At 39.1% G+C, this 19,514-nt stretch overlaps 1 protein-coding gene across 2 annotated transcripts in view; it reads right to left on the bottom strand.

The window, feature by feature from the left end:
* Positions 1-19,514, bottom strand: part of PLCXD2 (phosphatidylinositol specific phospholipase C X domain containing 2) — a 163,738-nt gene that overhangs the window by 125,603 nt on the left and 18,621 nt on the right. For both annotated transcript variants that reach the window (XM_025376660.1, XM_025376658.1), the window contains exon 2: positions 3,792-4,252. In XM_025376660.1, the coding sequence (XP_025232445.1) occupies positions 3,792-4,252 (461 nt within the window). The remainder of the gene's footprint in view (positions 1-3,791; positions 4,253-19,514) is intronic.

The raw sequence follows: 19,514 nt of genomic DNA, 5'->3' as shown, positions 1-19,514 counted from the left end.
AAGGTTACAGGGAGAATTTCTGTTTACAGGGGGAGGCTGGCCTTGCAAACCAACTCTCACTCTACAGGTGACTCTCACTCAGGGCCTGTGTTTCACACCTGCCCCCCACCCCCAACTTTGCCTGCTGTGTTTTTCTCTGAAATACTCTCCCCTCTAGCTCAGTGGTTCATGTTCAGTTTTTCTCTTGAGACTCAGATTAAAAATCTCATTTCCTTCGAGAATGATTCCTTGACGGACCTCCTCTTATTTTGGTCATTCTTTTACTTGGAGCCTCTGGGATACAGACTTAATGCTACGTTCTACTTTTCAAGTGATTTATTACAAAATCCCCTTCTTCATACAGTACAGAACATTTGAGGCACTTTTATCGTGCAATTGTCTATCAGTTGTTTTGTATTCTCTAGTGTTATGTACTCTTACCATTTCATTAAGATCCTAAATACTTCCAAGATGTAGATTAAATCTTCCAACTCATTGTACCCTCAAAACCCATAGCCACTAATGCACAAATAAATATATACCTATGATGTAATTGCAGGTTAAGTAAATGAAATTTGACTGAATGGTAGCATACTTCTTTCTACTAAATTGTAGTAATAAAATATGCAGGGGGTTACATGTGAGGCAGCTCATTACATGAAGAATATTTAAAGTTTAACTCTGCCCTGGCAGTAGCAGGGATGACTGGTGCCTCTGTTTGAAATCTCTTTGTTTAGCTTTTTTTTTTTTTTTTTGAGACGGAGTTTCACTCTGGTCGGCCAGGCTGGAGTGCAATGGCATGATCTCAGCTCCCTGAAACATCTGCCTCCTGGGTTCAAGCCATTATCTTGTCTCAGCTTCCTGAGTAGCTGGGATTATAGGCGCATGCCACCATGCCCAGCTAATTTTTGTATTTTTAGTAGAGATGGGGTTTCACCATGTTGGCCAGGCTGCTTTTGAACTCCTGACCTCAGATGATCCGCCTCGGCCTCCTAAAGTGTTGGGATTATAGGCATGAGCCACTACGCCCAGACTGTTTTGCTTTTAAGAAGAGATGTGGCAGGAATAACAAGGGAAAGAAAGGAGCACAGGGGGATCTTAGGATTTAAACTGATGATGCTCTCCCTTTTTTCTGAGATATCATCACAGTGTCTTTCCTTCATAACTTTAGAAGTATTTGTAGTTGGATAATACAGTTAAAAAACTGCTTAAAAAACTATGATAGATCATCACTCTACTGTTAGAAATTCACTGCCTGCACTATTCTTTATTCCTGAAGATACCCCTTACTCCTGCAGATTTGTAAGCAGTTTAGTATGCAATACGTCAACCCTTCTCAATCCTGGCCGTGTATAAAATTATATCTGTACTCACATTTAACCTTACAGAATCCCCAAATTCCAAAGCTCTCCATCCCTTTCTCCCATTCTGCTAATTCTCTGAGATCTTCTGATAATAGCAGCTCATTAATAAAAGCCATGTATTTCATTAGCCTAATATACAACACCAGTTCTGAAAAACACCAGTGTGCCTAAATACCCCTCGGGGAGCATGAGAAGCTGTAGGAACTCTGGAAAGCCAGAAAGAATGTGACTGGATCCTGGTTCTCACTAACCAGGATTTTTAAATTTGCCCATTTTTTTCTTGGGCGAGTTACTTAGTGTCTCCATACCTCAGTTTCCTCATCTGTAAAATGGAGACAATAACAAAGTACCCATCTCATGGTGTCACTGAGAAGATCAAATGAGTTAATCCATGTACCTAGCTCATTGTAAAGGTCCAATAAACGTTAGTTGTTGTTACTATTATCTCATATTGTAAGAGAGAAATTCCACTGGGAAAAACGTCTCTCCAAGTTAGACATGAACAGATATAAACTTACTCTTATGGGATAGATGTGTGATAAATATTTAGCAAAATATCACTTACAAAAGTCTTAGTGGAGAAACTGGTTTAGATAGATTTTAGCAGATACTAAGAGTTAACTCGTGAAGCCTCTATGGTGTCAAAGACATTTAGAACTTCTCAGGGTGTGCAAAAACAACTTGGTAGTTCCAGTTATTCAGGTCAAGCCTGGGAATCATCCTTGAATCCTCACATTCTTTCATACCTCAAATTGCGTCCATTAGGAAACCCCGTCGCCTCTATCTTCTGACAGATGCAAAATCTGACCACTTGCCACTAACAGTCTCACTGGGTTCCTTACTTCTGCCGGATCCCCCTGCCTTGGCCTCTTCCTAGCACTGCAACCTGAGAGATCTGATTAAGACCTAAATCAGGCCACAACATCCTGTGCCAGAACTCTCCTCGCTTAGAGTGAGTGAAGGCAAGGGTCTTTACAGGGCCTTCTAGGCTCACATGACCACCAGTCACCTCTTTGACCTCCTCTCACTGCTGTGTCATCACCTGCTCTCCAGCCACACCGCATGCTCCTTTTCCTCAAAGATGGCAGGGACACTCCTGCTTTTGGGCCTCTGCACTGGCTGCTTCTTCTGCCCCCAAATATGCATGTGATTAACCCCTTCAAATGTCATTTTTTTTCAATGAAGGTTCTCCTGATCAACCTTTTAAACATTTCAACCAATCCTCCAACCCATAGAATCCTGGTTCCCTCTTACCATGCTTGACCTTTTCGTTTTCCATAGCTCTTATCACTTTCTAACACTTAACGTGTGTGTGTGTGTGTGTGTGTGTGTGTGTATACACACACATATGGAGAGAGAGAATAAATACACATATATGTATATATGTGTGTCTGAGAATATACATATATGTATATACGTGACACAAAGACATATACACACATATATATGTATGTTTATTATCTCTATTATCTATGATCTGTCTCCCTCCACCAGAATGATAGCTCCATTAGGGCAAGGTATCTTTGTCTGTTTTATTTGCTAATTTATCCCTAGTCCTTAGAGGTTACTTGGCACATACCTAGTGTTTAATAAATATTTTCAAGTCAATAACCTTTAAACTATTTTTAATCAAAAGCTCCTCCTTGAGTTAAAAAATATCTGCCTCTTAAAGATGTTTTGGTTAATGCATCTGCTGAGCAAGTGAGTAACTTTGAATGAGAGATACGTCTTTTTTTTTTTTTAAGAGAGTGTAAATTAAACACTTTCCTGAAGCTCTTTTCTCCTACTATCATCCTTTGGGATCAGAATGGAATACATCTGAGGCCCACATTCCTCTTCCTGAACATGTCCCTCATGGTCCTAGGCTGGGAGGCTCTTCTCAACTTAAAAAGACTACGGAATGCTCTCCTGGGCTGGAGCCCCTTCAACAGGCTCTTCCTTCCTTAACTCTCTCTCCCTCTAAGACCTAAATACTTTTATAATATTAACACTCCTGAGATGAATCACTATGTTTCAGTCAGCTAATACTTTTCCTAATCAGTCAATACCTTGGCCGGGATTATCTGACACTGAGTTGAAGGCAAGATGGAACAGACTATCCCTGAGGAAAACTAGAAGGGTAAAAATGGTCCTCAGGAAATAGAGAACGGGAATGACCTACTGGCCCAATTTTACAACTTTGCCTTGGTTGGTTCTGGCCAGGCCGCTAAAACTCAATTAGATGGCAAACAGTTTGCTGGACAAGCCTTAGGTATTTGGCAGGGGTTAGCCCTAGCCCTTGAACCTATCCTAGAGCCCAGGAACTAGTTTGTGTATGTTTAATGTTCCAAACAATCCACTCTCCAGCCTAAGAGCCCTGGATTGAGTGATTTTACAGACGGCAATTCGGGAAAAAGCAGGAAGAGGTAAGTTCTTGTCCTTGGAAGCTTATCTCTCCTTCCCTCCTACCTGGCAGTTCTTCTCCCACAGAGTTCGCAGCGTCAAACTTTCCACACTGCAGGCTGGGCATAGCTTGTTTCCAAAGGCCTCCTGGATCCGCAGAACCAGGCATTTGTGATGGGTCTCATCCATGGCATAGAAGTGGTTGAAATCCAGGAAGATAATCTCTTGGGGGTGCTGTGTAAGAAACGAGTCAATTTCCATCAGCCCATCCCAGACCTTGATGCCAAAAAGCCCATGGATGAAGTAGATCTCCTGGTCGGCATCCCCTGGTTTGGAAGACACACGCAGGTCAAAGTAGCGGATCCCAGCTTCCAGCTGTTCCCGAAATGTCAGGTTCTGAGTCACAGACCACTTCTTCATTAGCTTCTTCACCAAGGAGATCCTGGCGAGGCGTTTGATAGCTTGGGTTTGGTCAGGCCCCACTGGGGACTTTTCATCCACCCAGTAGCTGAATGAATCATGTGAGCCTGTACAAAGGAATAAAGGTGAGGAAAGCAGATGAGATGGGAGCTGCGAAAAATAAGCCAATTGATGAAAAAACAAACAAACAAAAAATTAAGAACCAAATATACACACTAAAACTGCAAATGAATAGTAGCAAAATTTGCCAAGCTTGCTAGGAATAAAATAAACACAAAGAAAAGTAATGCTGCAGCTTGTTAAGCCTGGGGTAATACTATAGTTTTCATATATTTTGCCGGCGTAAGATAAATTAATAACCTTTTGCAAAGCTATTTAGAAATATGCTGAAAATAGGGGCTTTAAAATACTCATACAATTTGCTCTAGTAATTTCATTTCAGGAAAGCTATTCTGAGGAAATAAACTCTAACATTCAGGGAAACAAAGATGTCTGCCAAAGAATATTCGTAATAGAGACAAACTGGAGATAATGCTTAAGTGTCTCTTATAGAAGAATGCTTCATTGTGGTATATCCACTTTATTCATGCCATCATTGAAACAGAGGATATGAAAACACTGTGTCTATCTCAATAATGCTGAGAAAGTGATTTAAATTCTAGGAAAGGCAGAATTTCAAGAAACCCAACTTACTTTCTTTTTATGTTTTTAAAACATATAAAAAATTATATATATTATTTTACTATTGTAAAAGTCGGAGTCAGTAGGAATGATTTATTGACAGATCAGCTAACCATTTTGATGGGCTCGACACAGTTTAGTTAATATGTTCCTCTTTTTGAATTCGTACCTTAATGAGCCAAAACTGCTATTAAATGGTCCAAATGCACATTCTGTTCCTCTGTCTTAACAAAGGGATAGGATGAAATGTTTTGTAAATGTCTGTTATGCCTGTTGGGTCTATAGTGCAGATTAAGTCTGACGTTTCTTTGTTGATTTTCTTTCTAGATAATCCATCTGTCCAATGCTGAAGAAGTCTGCAACTATTATTCTACTAGGTCTACCTATTTAGCTCTAATAATATTTGCTTCATATATCTAGGTGCTCTGGTGTTAGGTGTATATATATTTACAATTGTTACATCCTCTTGCTGAACTGATCCCTTTATCATTATGTAATGACCTTCTTTGTCTCTTTTTGTTTTTTTTTTTTTGCCTTAAAGTCTATTTTGCCTAATATAAATATAGCTAATTTGCACACTTTTGGTTTCCGTTTGTGTGGAATATTTTTTTTCCATCCCTCACTTTCAGTAGACTGTAAAGTGTGCCTTTACAGGTGAAGTGAGTTTTTTGTGGGCAGTATATAGTTGTGTCTTTTTTTTTTTCTTTTAAAATCCATTCAGCCAGTCCATGTCTTTTAATTGGGGAATTTAAACCATTTACATTTAAGGCTATTATTGATAGATGAGGACTTACTCCTTGTCATTTTGTTAATTATTTTCTAATTACTTTGTATATTCTTTGTTCCTTTCTTCTTCTTTTATTGTTTAACTTTACTATAATAAAACATAGAAGAAATGCTTCAAGACATTGGTCTAGGCAAAGGTTTCATAGCTAAGACTTCAAACACACAGGCAACAAAAACAAAAATAGACAAATGGGACTATATCAAACTGAAAAAGTGTCTACACTATCAAAGGAAACAATCAAGAGTGAAAAGACAACCTGTAGAACGGGAGCAAATATTTACAAACTATTCATCTTACAAAGAACTAATATCCAGAATATCCAAGGAATTCAAACAACTCAACAGCAAGAAAATGAAATAATCAAATTAAAAAGAGGACAAAAGAATTAAATAGACATTTCTCAAAAAGAAGACACACAGATGGGCATGGTAGCTCATGACTGTGATTCCAGCACTTTAGGAGGCTGAGGCTGGTGGATCACTTGAGTCCAGAAGTTTGAGACCACCCTAGGCAACATGTGTGAAACCCTATCTCTACAAAAAATACAAAAACAGGAGCCAGGAGTGGTGGTGCACACCTGCTACTCAGGAAGCTGAGGTGGGAGGATTGCTTGAGCCCAGGAGGTTGAGGCTGAAGTGAACGACGAACATCGTACCACTGCACTCCAGCCTGGGTCAGAGTAAGACCCTGTCTAAAACACCACCACCACCACCACAACCACCATATAAATAGTAAGCAAACATAGGAAGCAATGCTCTATGTCACTAATCATCAAGGAAATGCAAATCAAAACCACAATGAGGTATCATCCCTGCCCAGTTACAATGGCAATTTTATTAAAAAAAAAAAAAAAGACAAAAATAACAAATGCTGGTGAAACTGTGGAGATGTATGTAACTATTGGTGGAAATGTCAAGTAATACAGTCATTATGGAAGACAGTATGGGCGTTACTGAAAAAACTAAATGTAGAACTACTATACAATCCAGCAACTCCAATAATAGGTATGTAACCAAAGGAAAGAAAAGCTGTATATCAAAGGGATACCTGCACCCCCATGTTTACTGTAGCACTATTCACAATAGTGAAGATATGAAATCAACCTAAATATTCATCAACAAATGAATGCATAAAAAATGTGGCATAAACATACACTGGAATACTATTCATCCATAAAAAAGAATGATATCCTGCCATTCACAGCAACACAAATAAGCCTGGGGACATTATGTTCAGCAAAATAAGTCAGGCACAGAAAGATAAATATTACATATTGTCACTCATACATGGGGACTCAAAAAGCTTTTGAAGTTCATGGAAGTAGAGAGTAGAACTGTGGGTATTAGACTGGGAAGGGTAGCCGAGAGGGTAGGATAGAGAGGCTGGTTAGCAGATACAGAATTATGCTAGGACCGGGCATGGTGGCTTATGCCTGTAATCCCAGTACTTTGGGAGGCCGAGGTGGGCCGATCACTTCAGGTCAGGAGTTCGAGACTAGCCTGGCCAATATGATGAAACCCTGTCTCTACCTTAAAAAAATACAAAAATTAGCCAGGTGTGGTGGTGCATGCCCGTAGTACCAGCTACTTGGGAGGCTGAGGCGTGAGCATTACTTAAACCCAGGAGGCAGAGGTTGCAGTGAGCTGAGATGGCGCCACTGCACTCCAGCCTGGGTGATGGCTAGACTCTCTTTCAAAAAAAAAAAAAAAAAAAAAATGTTGCCAGATAGGAGGAATGAAATCTGGTGTTTTGCAGCACTGTAGGATGAATATGGTTGACTATAATTTACTATATACTTTCAAAGAGCTAGAAGAGAGGATTCTGAGTGTTCACAACACAAAGAAATGATAAATGTTTGAGGTGATGGTTATACCAATTACACCAATTTGATCATTATACATTGTATACATGTATTGAAATATCATTCTGTATCCCATAAATATGTGCAATTATTACTGTCAACTAAAAATAAAAGGGCAGGGTGTGTGAGAAAGAAAGCATGAATCCCCCTAGACAGAGATTATCTTTTTCTGAAGTATGAGTGACCACCATAGGCACATTCCTAATTATTGTGAGAAAATATTTCAACAGTAACTATTTCTAGATGAAAATCATCTTATTTAGCAAATATCTTTCATTTTAGTTATTGGTTCTATCCAGGGTGAATCATTCTTATGTCTATCGTCCACTAACTCGTGCAGAAGCTAATTTGGTTAGTGCTGTGACTGGCTCTGAGGTGAGGGACTCCACAGAGGTGGCTTCACTTTGCAAGTAAAATCTAGAAGGAAAATGCCTTTGCTTTGGCACTACTAACCTTGTTCTTAACCACTACCCCCCATATTACCATCACAATTCCTGTATTCATACTCATTCACTGTCATCCATTTTCCATTTTTCTAAATTTTAGTGTAGGTATTTCACACATAATACAAAATTTTACAAAACACTACCATTTTATATTATTTCAATTTTCTTGAAAACAAATAATTCTGTGATGACTTCAGTGTTTTGTTTCCTAAGAAATAAAGTGAAAAAGGAAAAAAAATGACAAATAATGCTTTACTTTTATGTAGCATCTGGAACACAGAGACTATCCAGTAAGTATTAAGAAAAGACCTATTTATTCATCCTTAGGCAAATTGAATTTTGCAAGTGAGAAAATTACCAGCATATTTCAGGTAAGAAAAATTGCCATTACTAATAGAAATGTGGAACAAGTCCCCCTGGATTTTCCACATTGGTTATCTCTGTTAATGAGGCTCCCTGGATACCTGCCTAATGCTCTGCTTCCTTTGGCTGTACAGCAACAGGAAATTTTTATACCTCCTCATTGAGAGATTTATTATGAATACATTAGATATAGATGGTGAATAGCGAGTTCTCTCTTCTTTGTAAATTGCATTAACAGCCCAGCTGTTCAGGATTGAGTGTGTAATATAGTGCAAGGCACATACTGAACTTAATTCTTCCCTGGGCATTAGGGAATAGCCATTATCCAAGCGTGGAGGAGAGACAAATCCCCTCTGGTGTTCTCCTGTTGGTGTTGAGCCCAGTTTCATCTCCAGAGGGAGATGTGCTAACAACCTCCAACACTTTTCTCTGTGTCTGAGGACTGTGCAGAAATGTGACAGCAATGGGACCCCAGGGATCATTCTGAATACACAAGGACGTACATGGTACCCAGATCATCCCACAGAAGAGGGAGAGCATGTATATTTCCTAGGAACAGAGTCTTTTTTTACCTCTTTGTTCTCTTTTCATTTCTCTGGCCCCACCTTATGCTTTCTGACCTCCTGTGCCCAGTACCATCCCTGCATCCCTCCAACCCCTTTACAGGACAGGACAGGACAGAACAATGAAGCAGACTGCTGAATGTTTTATAGCACTTGCCCTATATAGGCCTATAGCAGCCAAAGCCAACCATCACTTATTAACCACTATCAATATTTTTCCTCTTCTACTTATTTCTTTTCCAGAAAGCTTTTGTATCATATGGAGTGGGTGAAATAACATTTAACTGCCTAAGTACATTAAATTATTTCTTTTTGGAAAAACAGGCTAACAATGTTCCCCCTTCCCTGCACATACAATATTTATAAACCACGTAATCTGCCAACAGTACTTACAAATAGAAAATCCTAATATTTTATAATCCAAATTCACTATCAAAGTTTGTTCCCCTATTACTCCCCTACAACTCATGGAAATTATTTTATTCTTTAAAGACAGTGATTCTTCCCCTTCTGTCCTGGAATGTATGAATAAAATTCTAGCATTTCTTCAGAAGAGGAGGAAAATACCCTGCACCACTGGTCCTTGTCTTATTCTCTAAGAGAATTGCTGCTTGGGAATTGGTAGGGATAGCAGCTCCATGCATTCTAGTTTGGTTTATGATAAGGTCAGCAAACAGCTTAGGACTCATCCCACTGTAATTTCTGCTGCTAAAATAATCTTTGCTGCTATTACCTGGCATTACCTATGCACCTTCACTCACCTCTCTCTTTGGCTTCTTTATCTCTGTCTAAAACATATTTAAGTGGTACCCCTTTGTCTTAAAACAAAACAAAGTACTTTTCCTTACATGCCTTACTCCACACATGACTGTCTTCTCTTTCCTCCTTGCTGTCAAATTCTTGAAAGTGTAGGCCAGTCCTGCTGCCTTTGTCTGCTATGACACACTCACTCCTTTCCATCTGAGTCCACTTTCTCTCCTTCTGTTGCTACTCTTGATCCTAACAACTCTCTAATTCAAATGGCCATATTCTTCTTGCTTTCTATGAGGGTTTGCCAGGTCAGCTTGTTTGTGGAATCTTCCATTCCCTTGTGCTCAGTGTATATTTCTGCATATTTCTGGGTGTTCCCATCCTGCCTTTACCTTCTGTCTGCTTTTCTGACTCCTCTTTATTGTCCCTAAATTTAAATGTTTTCCAAGGATCTATTCTGTATTCTCTTCCTTTGTCCACCTTCAGAGACTTCAGTCCCACTCCCCAGTTTACCACAGTATGCAGATGACACCAAAAGCTTCCTTTCTAGCCCAGACTCCTGTAAGTTGCAAACTTACCTTCCCATCTTTCTGCTATGGCCTGCCTCCAGCGGCCTGCTCACACAACAAAGTACGTATTTTCAAAGTCTAGCTTCTCCTGCTGGCCCTCTCATCCCCCAAAGTGTCTCTCCTGAATTTCTGCCAGTAGTTACCCAATCACTCAGACTTGAAATCTTGGATTCTGTTTAAACTCTTCTCTCTCTCTCACTGTCTTCATTTAACCAGTTACCAAAACTTTACATTTGACCTTTGCAATATACATCAAACCTGTCTCTTTCATTAACCTTCAACTGCCACTGTTCTCATTGATACACTCATTGCCTGTCAAATAGTACCAAAAACCAACCAACCACCAAACAGAAACCCTAATTTGGATCCTTTCACTCTTTCTCATTTGTTCATACTCAAAAGGCAGTTTTCTTAAGATACAGCTTTGATTATGACACATTCCTCCCACTTCCCGCCTTCCAAATAAAGCTCAAACTCAACACTGGGGTTTTAGACTTGTCTTCAATATGGTGCCAATGCATTATTTCAGACTCATCTCTTACCAGGCCCCTACATATAGCCTGGAAACTGTTGGTATGCAACATAGACAGATAGGCAGGCCTCTTTCTGGACTCTGTTCACTTTTGCTGATACCTTCTGTAAAATATTTTTTCACCCCAACTATATCTATATTTTCTCTCCAGCATTTATAACCCATATTGAGTAAGTTACTTTTTAAACCATATCTGTTTCCTCATCTGTCAAATGGGCCAATAGTACCTATTGTCACAAAATTATTGTGAATATTGAAATGTAAGCAAAGTGCTTAGAACAATACTGACACTTAGTACATGCTGAACTACAATTATTGCTGTTATTAGTCATTCTTAGTTAGTCGGAAATCAGAGGGTGAAGGGCTGATTAACTGAAGCTTCTTGCCTTAAATACTGATGGTCTAGAGATTTTATTTTCTGTACCTGATTCATCATTCCTCTCTATCTTATTAGTTGACATGGAGATGACAGCTTAGCCTCCACTCTGTTGGTTATAGCCACCACCACTATTTTGGTCACAGTCTAAGTTGTCATCACCCACATTGAAAATCTTAAAATTTAATTTCTGACTTTTTGATCACAAGTTCCATTACTTCTGCCATGCTTCAACCTGACTTTTATATTCCTCCCCTGTCCCGCACCCCACCCCTTCCGGTCTGAGAGCCCAGCATTGGCTTTACTTCTCCTTCAGCTATATCCAAGATCATCCATTTGCCAGCTTTCACATGCAGAATTACTAATTATAACTATCTGAAAGCTGTTAGGAGCCTGCTGAGGTACATTGTCTGTCTATACAGTCCTGAAATACACATAGAAATATTAATATGACATTTTCTAACCTACCTTTTCACTAACAACAAATGTTTTTCTCCTCTTCTCCAATGTATTTCATTTATAGAGGAGAAGTAATATGATCTTATGATGTAATTGGCATCAAATACTAAATGATTGTTTTCAGACTCCTTTGGGCAGAGAATTTTGTTGTCATCTAAAAACTATTCCATATATAGCAGTAAATATGGACATATAAGTCCCTCCTTAATGTTCTATAAGCCTAGGACTAATTTTAGCCCTTAGAAAGGTGAAATTTTTTTCCTCCAGTTTCTGGAAATTGACTTTTCTCTAATCCTTTCATTTTCACAATTACTACCCGTTTCTTCCTATTTTCTTATATAGTCAACAGTCATTAACAATGTTTCTTTTTCCTTTCTGTATGCATACAAAAACCCTGAATCATGTATGTGAAAGCACTTTATAATGTAAAGCAGTGATTCTCAACCTTAGATGCACATCAGAATCACTGGGAGGTGGCAGAGCAGGGGGCGCTTTTAAAAACTACCAGTGCTCATGAGCTCACCCCAAACCTTCCAAGTCAAAATCTCTCTGGGATGAAAGTTGACAAGCTTCTTGCTGATTGTAATGTATACCCAGGCTTGATACTTACAGCCACAAATGTGAGATTATAGTTTCCCAAAAGTTTTCTGACGTCTGGGCATGGTCTTCTCTGGTTGGTCTTCTAGTACTTTCAAACCTTCACATAATAATCTGGTGAAGTGCCTTTCCCACATATTGGTAGATGCTTTCTTTATCACTCCTTTTGTTCTAAGATACACCCTGCCCTTTAAACAATGAAATCACCACAGCTTGTTTGTGAAGAAGAAAATATTGGGAGGCCTTGGTTTCCTTATCATGCCTCCTAGTATGTGATTAGATTAGGTTACTTAAGGTTGATTAGGATCATTGGGATGTGCACTGGGTTACAGAGCTCAGAATAAAGTCCCTGTGGCAGCAAAGTCACACGGGAAGAGAGAGATTTGAATGGGAAAAGGTTAGCAAGATTCTTGCTCAGTGTTATAGTTATTGCCTCCTAGGTGGTGTTAGATTATCTGAGAGGTAAGGTAGGAGAAAATGAGCTAGCTGGCCTTGTGAGACCAGGCACAATCAGTTTGCTCTTTATCTGGAACACAAATTACTGCTTGATTCTTTCAGAGGGCTGTCACATGGGGATTAGAGATCTCAAATGAGTGCATACTAGTTTTTAGTTAAAGCACTTTCATTACCCATTTCTTGCAAATTGGAGTAGTTGCCATTTTCTTAACTCAAATAAAAAGAATTTAAAGCTAGCTTCTTGGGAACCTGGTTTCTAAATAAAACAAAAAGAATTCAAAACACACACTATGAAATGATACATTTCATTACAGTACAATGGCATTTCAGATTATAGGATGACCACACTTCTAGCCATGGAGGGAAGATTGAGACAAGAGTTAAGTGAAGCATAAAAAGATAGAAACTCCCCATCTGGGGAGGTGAGGATGGTCACCCCAAGTCAAATAACTCCTGACTTCACATATTTAAGAAAACCTCCTGTTTCACCTCCCTTAAGTTCTCCTGTCTCTAAGTCCTTCTAACGTTGAAGCCCATTAGTTCCTCCAGGTGTTTCACTGATCCCACTCTCCCCACCCCATGTGTATTGACACCATTCAGTGTATCTGTGCCTCTAAGCACTGACATCGAAAAAATTTGTTCTTAGGGGGCAAAAAATCTTACTCTTCTACGTACAAAGTACAGAGATATCTGAGTGTTACAATTTCACAGGGGAGGAGTGGGGGAAATAAGGAATAGAAATGCCTACAAAGACTCCTTCGGGGAGTGATTACGAACAAAAGGTTGAGATAGACCACTGCCCTAGACTGAGGTTCCTGGCTTCTCTGGGCAGAACCTTTGACCCTGTCTCTTTTAACCTTAACTGGCCTGCCTCTCAATGCCTCCAGCAACGTTTCCCTCCCATCCACAAGGTGACCCAGTACTGGAAGGTTCTATTCCCATCCCCTGTCCCTAGAACACTAATGGGTTGGGAACCACTGAATTCCTTCTTTTCCAGTAATCTTTTTAAGTATTCTCACTCACAATTTCCAGGACCACCAACAAATCATTTTTCTGTCTACGCAGTCCCAAAGGACCCAGACTTGCACTTTGAAAGATACTAGTTAAGCAAGAAGAACTTTACAAATGGTGAGTCCTGACACCTAACTTAATGAATTACCATAGCTCTGGATAAGCTAAATGGAGTGTCCACGCAGTGGTTAGGGGCACAGTGTCTGTTGCCAGGCTGCCTGAGTTCATAATCCTGGCTCTACTGCCTACTAGTCATGTGAATAAAATGCTGGGCCTCAGTTTCCTTATCTGCACAATGTGGACAACAGCAGTACTAACTTCATTGGTTTGTTGTGAAGACTAAATGAGTTAACTCAGGCAAGCACTCAGAGGAGTCCTTGGCTAATAGAATGAGCTCAAACATGTTATTATTATTAATTATTAAGAAATTTGTGTCATCTTTTATTTGGATGATACTATCTGAGAAACAAATAATTCTGGTTTCTAAATAAAGCCATGAAACCTCAGTAAATATTTATATTTGAGGATCTGTTGTGGCAGTTAACATTTAGGGCTAGGAAAAACGAAGTTTGTAATTTACGTCATTTATTTTAGGTTACACGCAAAATCGACATCCAAAGAGTAAGTTTGGATCATAGTATTCTACAGTTGAAGTTCAAATTGGCACTAAAACTAAAATTATAAATTATTAATATCTCTAATCTGCTCCTATGTCAGTACTTGGAAATAAATACAGTGACTACATAATTTGAAAGTATAAGAGAGAAAATTCTGAGGATGTTCTTAAACTTTTTATTTTTAAAAATATAAAATTAGATGTCATCAAGTGATTTTTATGGAAAAACAAATATAACCTGTTGCCAAAAATATGTTGAATGACAGATAAAAAAGAGAGTAGAAGCCTATATGATCCATTATTTGAAATGGAAAAAACAGGAATGTCTTCCCACCCCACCAAAAAAACCCTATCAGTTTTCTCAAATATCAAATATCATTAAAACACTCAAACACCAATGTAATCATCCACAGATAATCTTTCCCTAATATAAACAGCAGAACCAGTAATATTTTCAGAAATTTTTCTGTATTTTTTTTCTACAAATTGAAAATATTAATGCATAGTTCTTAGAGATGTAAGCATGGCCAAGTTTATGTTAGTTCATCTCTCTCAATATGCTTTATCACCCAATTTTTCTTTTTAGGCCTCTCGAGTGTGCTTGTTTTATTCACAGGCTTTTTGCTTTTTTAGAAGACATTTCACTCAATAATGTGGTAAGCTGAGAGCACTAATGCACAGCTCGTGCCTGCTGGGAGGGTAGCTGAACTATGGAAGCAACACATTCTCCATCTTTTTGCCAAGGTGTACCTGCAACTTAAATGTTTTTGCTAGCTCCCACAATGGGATTTTTTAATTTAGGTAGTGAATTCTGGATAAAATAAATCTTATAAGTTGTTATAGCAAATGTTTGGACAGCAAGAGTTTGGATGAAATATTTACAGAGGTGTTTGGAGCTAAGTTCCTCTCAGTTACCAAAGTATTTATATGCAAGTCTATGTGTATATGTTGGCACTAAAACTGGCCCATCTGAAATGAAATCCAGAAAATTCTCTTATTCAGTGGGAAAAAAGTCCACTTTTCATTTATTTGGAAATATTTTTACTAATATCAATAGAGAACTTCTAATAGATAATAATTATTCTCTAAAAATTCTTTTAAATACAAATATTATTTTGAGTTCATTTTTGAAAGAGTCATCTATATTCCATGTAAGCTCCAAATTTTTATCAAGACCTAAATAATATTATTTCTATCAAAACTAAGACGGTCTTGTCCATTGTAAGCTTGGGCTAAAAACATATACTGGATGTGCATGTATTTTCTATAACGAATAGTCAGAGTGTTCAATTAAAGCTTGTCTATTTTATCTCAGTCTGAATTTTAGGTCACATGTCTGTAATTTGCATATTTTTTCTCTATTAGCCTATACTTTGTCAAGTGAGGTCGAAGTAATGCAGGCAGCTTGCAAAAAATCCAGGTGCAGCTATCTTTCCAGTTACCCACTATAGCTGATGCTGCATAAAATTGCACTGAATGTCAAATTTAGTTTTCCTAATTAATATAAAATATATAAACTAAAAAAATATTCTAGGCAAATTAATAAGATCTCAGCTGCAAAGACTCTTTCCTGCCCAGCAACAGCAAAAGGATATTAAAGGTGCCCAAACACAAAAGACCAAAAAAACCCTTTGCTCACACTTTATCTTAATAAAGCTAAGTAATTCATATGATGCTAGCTACCAGAAGGTGTCTGGGCAGCAGTAAAGGCTCAACTAGGTCAGAAGACAATCTGTGCAAACAGCAGAAGAGAAAGCAGTATCATGCTTATAAAAAGATAAAAGATATAAGTGTTCAAGCCAAGAAAAAGAGTAATTTGTTCCCATCTCCGAAGCAGGAAAAGAAGAGAGAACAGATGCCCCTTTCTGATGGAAATGGAATCAGAGATGTCCAGCTAAACAACAGCTCCTCCTCCCTCATCACTGCCAGTCCATCTTTGAGGGTTTCAGAGATGTCAACCTCGTGAGTTGTTAATCAATTTTAAAGAGTTGAATTTTTCTGAGAAAATATAGTAGTCCTTTCTTATTTGCAGTTTCAATTTCCACAGTTTCAGTTAGCCACAGTCAACTGTGGTCCAAAACTATTAAATGGAAAATTTAAAAAAATAAACAATTCATAAATTTTAAATTGTGCCCCATTCTGAGGACTGTGATGAAGTGTTTTGCCATCCCACAGGCCTTCCAGTCCAAGATGTGAATCATCCCTTTGTCTAGCATATCTACTTGGTAGAGGTTCCCCAACTATTAGTCACTTAGCCATCTCAGTTATCATTAAAACACTCAAACACCAATATAACCATCAACAGACAATCTTTCCCTAATGTAGACAGCAGAACCAGTAATATTTTCAGAAGTTTTTCTGTATGTTTTCTACAAACTGAAAATATTAATGATGACTTCTTAGAGACGTAAGCATGGCCAAGCATGACTGTCGCAGTATCACAATGTTGGTGTTCCAGGAAACCTAATTCTACTTAAGAATGACCCCAAAGTGTGACAGCAGTGATGCTGGCATATTGTTATAACTGTTCTACTGTATTACTAGTTATTGCTGTTAATCTGTTACTGTACTCAATTGATAAACTTTACCATAGGCATGTATGTAGAGGAAAAATCACAGGATGTATAGGGTTTGGCTCGATCCATGGTTTCAGCAGTCATTGGGAGCCTTGGAACATACGACTTGAGATAAAAAGAGACTACCGTAAGGAGATTTTATGATTTGATCTACAGAAAGCCAGAAGACCCTGTCTTCATAGAATTTCTATTAAAAATGTTTCAACAAGATTTTTTTTTTTTTATAAAATGGGTTAAAAACATGAGATTTAGGCCCTCAAACACATTATCTCGCTAAAAGTGCTTGCATTTTAATAACCTATGATTTTTAAGAAATTCAACTTTTTTTTTCAAATGTACTAAAACGAAGGCAGTCAAAACATTCCCACTCAAGTTCACCTGATTAAAAACTCTGAATATATTCCTGAGGTTTAGAGAAACCACTACTTCCTTTTACAAATGGCTGAAAACATATGTCTCAATATGCATATAGGCAATACAGGCAAAATCAGCAAGGCCAAGTTTCTGGAAGAACAGCCATTTAGGAGCGGCTCCTCCTTCAGCATGAATGTCCACTCTCAGACTTAGACAGTGATGAGGATATGCCAGAACAGCTCTCTGGCCCTTCAGAGAGCACCGGCCCAGCTGGAGGGCTCCAGCTCTGACTTCCCACGCAGACCATCACCAGCTCACTTCCCTGTAGAACATCTTCCTGACTCACGACAGCAGCCAGCTCTGCCAGGACGATGGGCTTCCAGGTACAGCCATGTTGGGGGGCACACCCACAGAGCAGTGACCAGAGGGACCAGTCTACAAGGGATGTTAAGATATTGCTCAGATACACTGCAAATTTGGTCCCAGTTGCTGCAGGTTTTCACCAGGGACTCCTTATGAAATGGGCAAGATGTTTAAAAAAAAAAAAAAAAAGCTCTCTTCAGTGCACATAGTGAACTCTTTATCTTGAATGTGAACATGTGATAAGAAAAAAAAAAGTCATTTTTAATCACCACTCTCCTCTAAGCACACTGAATCCTGGTAGCTAGAATATCTTCTGTGTGCTGAGCACAACTGCAATATTCATCTCTGGCATTAAGAGCTTTTGACATACTTGAAGCGGTATTAAGCAGTGGGTGGGGGGTATGCCAATGTAGAGACAGACTCTTGGAAAGACCTCAGTGGATCTGCTGAGGAAAGACAGAGAGGTTGACAAGCTGGGAGTGAAGGCTGAGGAGGCTGAGAATCAAAGTGGGAAGGAAGGGGGATCAGAGCGGGCTGCAGGGCTCAGAAGAGAGACTCAGGAAAGGAGGCAAACCTAATAGAAAAATTTCAAAGCTGCAGAACACTTTCACTTCTACATCTTTTACCAAATGAGGAGTAAATAGTTTTAAAGCGACAACTTGAAGGGGTAGCCTATTATTAAGCTGTCTGAAGCACACGTGTCTCAGTTCAGCCCTGTTTTGAGGCCCCATCCCTCACGGGGCTCTGCTCTGTGGACCTTGCCTCCTGGCTTCATCTCACCTTGTGCCTGCACCAGAGTCCCCGAGCAGGGGTAGACCTAGCTGAGGAGTGGGGTGGTACCACACAAAGGGGTGAAGGAGGTGGGAAAGTACAAGAGAAAGCTTTCTCTCTGATTGAGATGAACCCCTTAAAAGAGACTCCTATATGAACGAATTTTTTTCACGGTGTACTGGAATTAAAACCCTACCCAAAGAGCTAGCAACATAAGCATCGAGAAGCAAGATATATCGATCTGGGGGCATTCGAAGGAGAATGATGTATAAAGTCACAAAAGCACGAAGTAGAAAATGAGACAAACATCAGGAATAGAGCATTTCACAGATACTATTGAAGTAACTACAACAGCCAGAAAATGTAGTGTTCAGATAATCCACACAAATAGGTGACTTTCAAGGATGAGGCCGGGAGTATCTTTTCATTAGTTGACTAAAAATTTATGACCACAAAGCGTCCAGCTTAAGCTTCACGTTGCCCAGAATAGCACTGCACTAGTGTAGAATGCAGCAGGTCATCACTGCGGAGGCTCAGAGACTCCGACTCTGCTCCTCCACAGCCATAGATGAGTCTGAGGAGGAACTTTCTATAAATAATGAATGCCTCAGCCTTGTGCTGCATTTGCCTTATTTAAAGGTAACAGATCACGGGAAAGGGTAAGCAAGCCCCTGGGGCTCAGGGGTAAGCCTCACAAACTCTGCGCAGCCTTTTATGAGCTCTTGCAGTACAATAATCTATATAAACCTCCTGGTGATTGTCCTACCTAGAATAAGTATTTAGATAACAGAGGCCAGCCCAATTCTCCCTTTACTTTTCCCTGGTATATAACAAAAAAGATGGTGGCATAGATGATGTGTTCCTTCGACTCCTCCTTCTTCCCCATTTGCATGCTATTGGACTATTTCCCTTAATTCTCCTGTAAGCTGGTGGAAGATACAGACAGAATGGCCAGACTCTACACTTCCACTGACATTTAAAGGTCAAGTCTCCTTGTATCATAAATAACGATATCTCCCTTCCACACGTAGGGAAAGGATAACTGAAAATTAGCTAAGGTCAGAGGGGGAGGGAACCTTTGAAAGTTCACTTGGCAAAAGGACTTGATTTACTGCAATTTTGCTGAACACTGTAGCTGAGATAGCTTGTTTCATGAAGAGTTGAAGGAAATTAAAATCAAAGGATGGATTCATCCAGCTATTGTTTTCCACCTCTGTTCTTAATTGATTTTAATATGG

The sequence above is a fragment of the Theropithecus gelada genome, chromosome 2, assembly GCF_003255815.1.
Source record: "Theropithecus gelada isolate Dixy chromosome 2, Tgel_1.0, whole genome shotgun sequence".
NCBI classification, from domain to species: Eukaryota; Metazoa; Chordata; class Mammalia; order Primates; family Cercopithecidae; genus Theropithecus; species Theropithecus gelada.
The sequence above is the reverse complement of the archived record's forward strand: the minus strand, read 5'-3'. Positions and strand labels throughout refer to the sequence as shown.